The following is a 6099-nucleotide window of genomic DNA, read 5'->3' as shown; positions in this document are numbered from 1 at the left end:
AGGAGCAGGTGCGCGGGGCCCGCAGCCGCGGGAGGAGCACGTGGTCCCCGCCCCCCCACAACAACAACAACAAAAAACCCCGTAACTCTCCGGGGGCCCCACGGGGTGAGGGCTTGATTTTTAAATCGATCCGAAAGAGCCAATCAGAGCCGGCAGCGTGAGGGCGCGGGAGCCGATTGGTCCACAGCCACGCGCGGCGACCAATAGGCTTGCAGGGTGAGTTTGGCCCGTCCCGGAAGCGGGCGAATCCGAAACCGCTGCCGGCCGCGGGCAGTTTGAATTGGATTCTGGGCTGAAGCCCGCGGAGGCTGCGCCGGCGTCCGCCCCGGAGGGCTCGGCTTTCCCTCCCCGCTAGGCAGGTGAGTGTCCCGCGTGGGCCGTGGCTTCGCGGCGGGCGTGGGGTGGGGTGGCGTGGGGGCGGCCGGCTTTCTGCCGCGGGTCCTCGGCGGGGACGCCCGTGGGATGGCGCTCCCGGGCCGGGTGGCTGCAGCGGCCCGCCCCCGGCCACCCGATGGGGCTGGGAGATGCCCCCCGCCCCGGGGGCGGTTCTTAGGGCTGTCGGCGAACCCCCTGCTCCTGGGGGAGCTGCTGGCACCGGCGTCCGCAGACCCCGCTCGGGCACGAGCTCGCGCTTTGGAGCCTCAGTTTCCCCCCTTTGTAAGACACGTGAATTGGAGGTGAGCAGGTATTTTTCTAGCGGCCGTCTAGGGCCCGGGCCAGCGGCTCCGTTTTGACCTTTGAACATGGGTCCCTCGTTGCATGGAGGAGATGCAAGCTTGGGGTTTGATGTGTGCTGCGCGTCTGTGTGCTCCTTGTCAGCTGCGAGTGCATTTCTCCCGCCTTCCACATTTATTTGGGCACACTTGGGGGCCGGGCTCTGCCATGTTATGAAGACCCAGAAGTAAATAAATAAATGATCTGCGTCTCCTCCTTGAGCCAGGTCCAGAGGAGCAGGCAAGTTTTCACTCTTAACGCTCAGCGTGGCGCTCCAGCTGGGGACTCGGGGGGCTTGGTGGAGGTGGGGGATCTTTTTTTTTTTTAAAAAAAAAATTTTATTGGAATTCAGTTTGCCAACATATAGCATAACACCCAGTGCTCATCCCGCCAAGTGCTCCCCGCCCCCCAGTGCCCATCACCCAGTCCCCCCACCCCCGCCCACCTCCCCTTCCACTACCCCTCCTTCATTTCCCAGAGTTAGGTGTCTCTCATGTTTTGTAAAGGGAAAGGAGAGAAAATGAGTGAAAATATCAGTGAGGGTGACAAAGCATGAGAGGTGGGGAATCTTTTTAAAAGTACATGAGAGACTCCTAACTCTGGGAAACGGGCAAGGGGTGGTGGAAAGGGAGGTGGGTGGGGGGATGGGGTGACTGGGGATGGGCACTGAGGGGGGCACTTGATGAGCACTGGGTGATATGCTATATGTTGGCAAATCGAACTCCAATAAAAAAAATACATGCAAAAAAACAAAAACCAACAACAACAAAAAAACGGAAAACGTGCAGGTGGGCCTCCAGTGCTGGGGGTGCGTGATTCAGGCCTAAGGAGTTCTCTCTTCATATTTAGGACAAAAAGAACTTTTTCTGCAAAATCCTCCTAGCAGGAACCTTGACATTCAGGACTTTTCTTCAACTACCCACCCTCCCTTACATCTGTTGCTCCTTACACCTCCATCTGGAAATTTACATTTTTCTGTGTTTTGCCTCAGTGGCTCCATGCAAACTGTTGATGCCTGAACCTTTCAAAGTATGCTCTAATCAAAGTGCCCTTGGGTCTGGTGATTGTTTTAACCACTTCCTTACAGTTGTATCTTAGACTTTGAAATGGAAAAGCATTCAACTTGCCAGTTTTCCTTCTGTTCATATTCCTCATCTGTATCATCTTTCTAAATTGCTCCTTGTAATGTTTTGTTGGTGATTGCGTCTCTGATGTAATGATTTCAGTGGCTGGAAGAACTGTTTAGGACTGTTAATCCTCGTGTGCCACTGGTACTGTACGCCCACCCCTAAGTGAGCAAGCTAGATTGGAACAGAAAGAGAAGCCTGTTGCGACAGTGTAAATTGTCCTTTGTTGGTGGAGAGGCATGAGATTTCTTTCAGCAGTTTTTGGGCAAATGGACTTTGAGATGCTGTGTTCAAAGATCTGAGATCTGGAAAAAGAAAATTAAGCTGTCAGAGAAAACATGGCTTTCCAAAGCTTAATATCTAAACTGTGTTTTCCAAGAACTTTGCGCGCGCGCTCTCTCTCTCTCTCTCTCTCTTTTTTTATTTTCAAGATTTTATTTATTTATTAGAGAGAGAGAGGTGGAGACACAGGCAGAGGGAAAGCAGGCTCAATGCAGGGAGCCCGATGTGGGACTCGATCCCGAGTCTGTACTTTGATCAACTGCTAATTAGTTGGTCTGATAAAAAGTTTGATACAGCCAATTGAAACAAGACACTAAAATGTTTATGGACTTCATTTAGTAAAAAAGCAGATTCTCACCTTGCCCAAATACTGGAAAATGAATGCTTTCCTTTCATTTAAGTTCCAGAGGGTAGTGAATACAGAATAATTTCCATACTTTTCTCCCAGATGATTTAAATTTCCTCAGATATGCCTGAGAATGAGGTAGGCCACTTCCCTCTTGGTACCATAGGCTGAAATACACAAATGAAGTGTTTTCCAGGATTAATATTATAACTAATAAGTACAGAATGCTTATCAGGAAATATAGGCTTCCTGATAAGGCTTTGGGAAGTCACCACCACTATTTTCCTCACTTTACAAATGAGGAAACTGAGGCACAGAGCAGTTAAATAACATGCCCGAGGTCACACGTCTTGTAGGTGAGTGAGCTGGGATTTGAATCACTGAGGCTATATGCCAGTTGCCTGACCAGGTCTATCTGGAGCATGGCTTTACTGCATTTTGCAATGATTTTAGCACTAATCTGGCGTTCGATCTTTGTTCATCCATGCATTAATTCAACACATGAGAACTGCTTGAAAGGAGAGAGTCTGTGCCATTACAGACTATGACCAGGAGTTACAGCCAGGTTAGGGATCTCACCAGGGAGGCTTCACAAAGAAGGAGGGACAAAGTGGCAATGATGTGAAGATGAAAAGAGCATTTGCAAAATGACTTATCTTGGGTTTTGTTTGTTTATAGGATCTACTTTTCGCCTGAAACCTCAGAGCAAGGTGCTCATGTTTTGTATAATGAAAACAGAGTGAGCTGTAGAAAGCAAGTAGCCAAGAAGTCAAACCTGAGAAATAGGAAAAACTGAGACCCCGGGAAGCCACTCATCTTGTGTACCTCACAACCAGAGTATTGGTAGTCACCTTTCAGGGAGTAGAGAAGCAAGATGGTGTGCTTCCTTATCTTTCGAAATGTGAGGCTTTGAAACTCCTTGGAGACTCCTTAGTCTCTTCAACGTTTAGGTCTCTTTTTACCATAGTAAGACTGACAGTCTGCTTATTCCTTCCAGTTGATTTATAAATGTGTGAATAGTAAAGAAGGAGAGCAAGATGAGCTGGGCTTTGGAAGAATGGAAAGAGGGCCTGCCTACGAGAGCTCTTCAGAAAATTCAGGAGCTGGAAGGCCAGCTGGACAAACTGAAGAAAGAAAGGCAACAAAGGCAGTTCCAGCTGGAAACTCTGGAGGCTGCCCTGCAGAAGCAGAAACAGAAGGTATCGCTGAAACGCTGCCATTTAAAACTGTTCATTCAGTATTTGGATGAATTGATCTTGGTCTGAAATTTTGAGAAAAATGATTATGCTATCTTCAGGTGGTTATCTGCTCCTTTGCCCCTCATTTCTGCTTATCTGCTAATATTGAGGGTTGCTGAGTTCCATTTTATTTATTATTTATTTATTTATTTTTATTTTTTCCATTTTATTTTTTTATTTTTTGTTTTTAAAATTTTTAATTAATTTATTTGACAGAGAGATAGAGCCAGGGAGCAGAAGCAGGAGGAATGGCAGAGGGAGAAGGAGAAGCAGGCTTTCTGCTGAGCCCAATGTGAGACTCGATTCCAGGACCCTAGGATCATGACCTGAGCTGAAGGCAGACACTTAACTGACTGAGCCACCCAGGCGCCCCTCCTGACTTCTATTTTAATTCTGTTTAGGACCACACATTGGAAATTACTTTTATATTCTGTACCAACATGGCCAGAATTCTCTGGCTTGGAGCCAGTATTAGGGCACTTTGCAGTCCAAATGGATATTGCTCTCTGAGGGTGGGCTTTTCACCTTGGTATTCCCAGACTTCTTCTCTTCTGGGCTAGGAAATGAAAAACTAAAACAGTGCTTCTTCCTTCCTTCTGCATTAGCCAACAAGGTAGTGGTACAGTCACTGCTTTTAACATGGCTTTGCTAGTGGGAGAATTTTACAATAATTGGCTTCAACGGCCAGACTTTCTTTAAGATTTTATTTATTTGAGAGAGGAGGGAGAAAGAGCATGAGTGGGGGAGGAGCAGAGGGACAAGCAAACTCCCTGCTGAGCAGGGAGCCCAACCTGGGGCTCTGTCCTAGGACCCTGAGATCATGACCTGAGCCAAAGTCAGTTGCTTACCGACTGAGTCATCTAGGTGTCCCAGTAGTGAGACTTTAAAATGAACTGCTAAGGGAGATTGAGAGGGTTTATTTTTGACTTTGTTGTACTTGAAAGGACATTAAAGCCTCCTTTTCCAGGAAGGGTATGTATAGCCCTGACCAAAGACCATGTAATCCATGACTTCGTAGAACTTTTCTATATACCAGCTTCAGAGTGAGATCATGTAAAATTGCTGTGTGCCTGGGGGCACCTGGATGATGCAGTCGGTTAAGCATCTGACTCTTGGGTTTGGCTCAGGTTGTAACCTCGAGTTATGAGATCGAGCCCAGGTCAGGTTCCAAGCTCACCATGGAGTCCACTTGGACTTTCTCTCCCTCTCCTTCTGCCCTTCCACCCTGTGGTCCTGCTCTCTCTCTCTCTCTCTCTCTCTCTCAAATAAAAAAAAAAATTCTGTGTTCATGAAGCATTGACATGTGGATCACAGCAACCACATCTCAGTAATTAGTCATCAGTGTTAACACTCAGATTTACAATTTGTGGTAAATTCATGAAGTAAGAGACCTCCTTCTTTCTGCATGATCTCCATTAGGTTGAGAATGAGAAAACGGAGGGTGCAAACCTAAAAAGGGAGAACCAAAGCTTGATGGAAATATGTGAGAATCTGGAGAAGACCAAGCAGAAAATGTCCCATGAACTTCAAGTCAAGGAGTCACAGGTGAATTTCCAAGAAGGGCAACTGAACTCCAGCAAAAAACAAATAGAAAAACTGGAACAGGAACTGAAAAGGTAATTTTTTTTTGAATGGTATTTCTATGAATGTCCTTTATATGTGTGCATTGGATGCTTTTGTCTTTTCCTTTAATGATGTTATTAAACGTTGCAGTCATTTTCCCAGTGAAATAGACAGTGACTTGAGGAAAATTAATTCTTCTGTGCTTCAGTCTTATCATTGCATGGCTCAGTACTTCGTCAGTTCATTAAATGGCTTACTCACTTATTAATTCATTCAAGATGTATTCATTAAGCTGCTTCGTGGGGCAGATGTTGTATTTGTTACTGGATGATGTAATGGTAAATAATACCAAATCTCTCAACAGTGGTTACTAGAAGATGGAGGGGAGCTGAGCATGGCTAATACTGATGGCTTAGGTTTCCTTCCATTGGAAGAGAACTAGGGAATTTCAAAAGTACCTAGGAGCACTGAGGGCCCAGTTGAGGTTGGAGACCAGGAATTTATAATTTATACTGGGACCCATCTACAGAGTTGTATGCCTTTTTTTTTTTTTTTTTTTTTTCCCCCTCCCATTTTTCCTTTTTAGCATCTGGAATATAAATGGTGAGCATGTGAACAGGAGGATTGACTAGGGTTGTTTTTGTCCAGGGTAATGGGATGGAAGACGGTGGAATAATTGAGGATGCTGGGGAAAGGGTGGTTAAAACTGTGTGCTGTGGAGTCTAAGCTGGAGAAGGAAGGAAGCATATTTAAGAAGAGGTTCCTATGAGATCCACATCTTTAGCATTACATAACCAATTTGCCAGTTTAAGCAATAAAAAACAGTGTT

At 46.1% G+C, this 6099-nt stretch overlaps 1 protein-coding gene across 3 annotated transcripts in view; it reads left to right on the top strand.

The window, feature by feature from the left end:
• Positions 1–227: 227 nt before the first annotated feature.
• CENPF (centromere protein F) overlaps positions 228–6099 on the top strand; it is a 69430-nt gene continuing 63558 nt past the window's right edge. For all 3 annotated transcript variants that reach the window (XM_077902123.1, XM_077902122.1, XM_077902121.1), the window contains exons 1-3: positions 228–359; positions 3467–3668; positions 5127–5323. In XM_077902123.1, coding sequence (XP_077758249.1) covers positions 3507–3668; positions 5127–5323 — 359 coding nt within the window. In that variant the 5' untranslated portion in view covers positions 228–359; positions 3467–3506. The remainder of the gene's footprint in view (positions 360–3466; positions 3669–5126; positions 5324–6099) is intronic.

This window comes from Canis aureus, chromosome 6, assembly GCF_053574225.1.
Source record: "Canis aureus isolate CA01 chromosome 6, VMU_Caureus_v.1.0, whole genome shotgun sequence".
Classification (NCBI taxonomy): domain Eukaryota; kingdom Metazoa; phylum Chordata; class Mammalia; order Carnivora; family Canidae; genus Canis; species Canis aureus.
The sequence above is the reverse complement of the archived record's forward strand: the minus strand, read 5'-3'. Positions and strand labels throughout refer to the sequence as shown.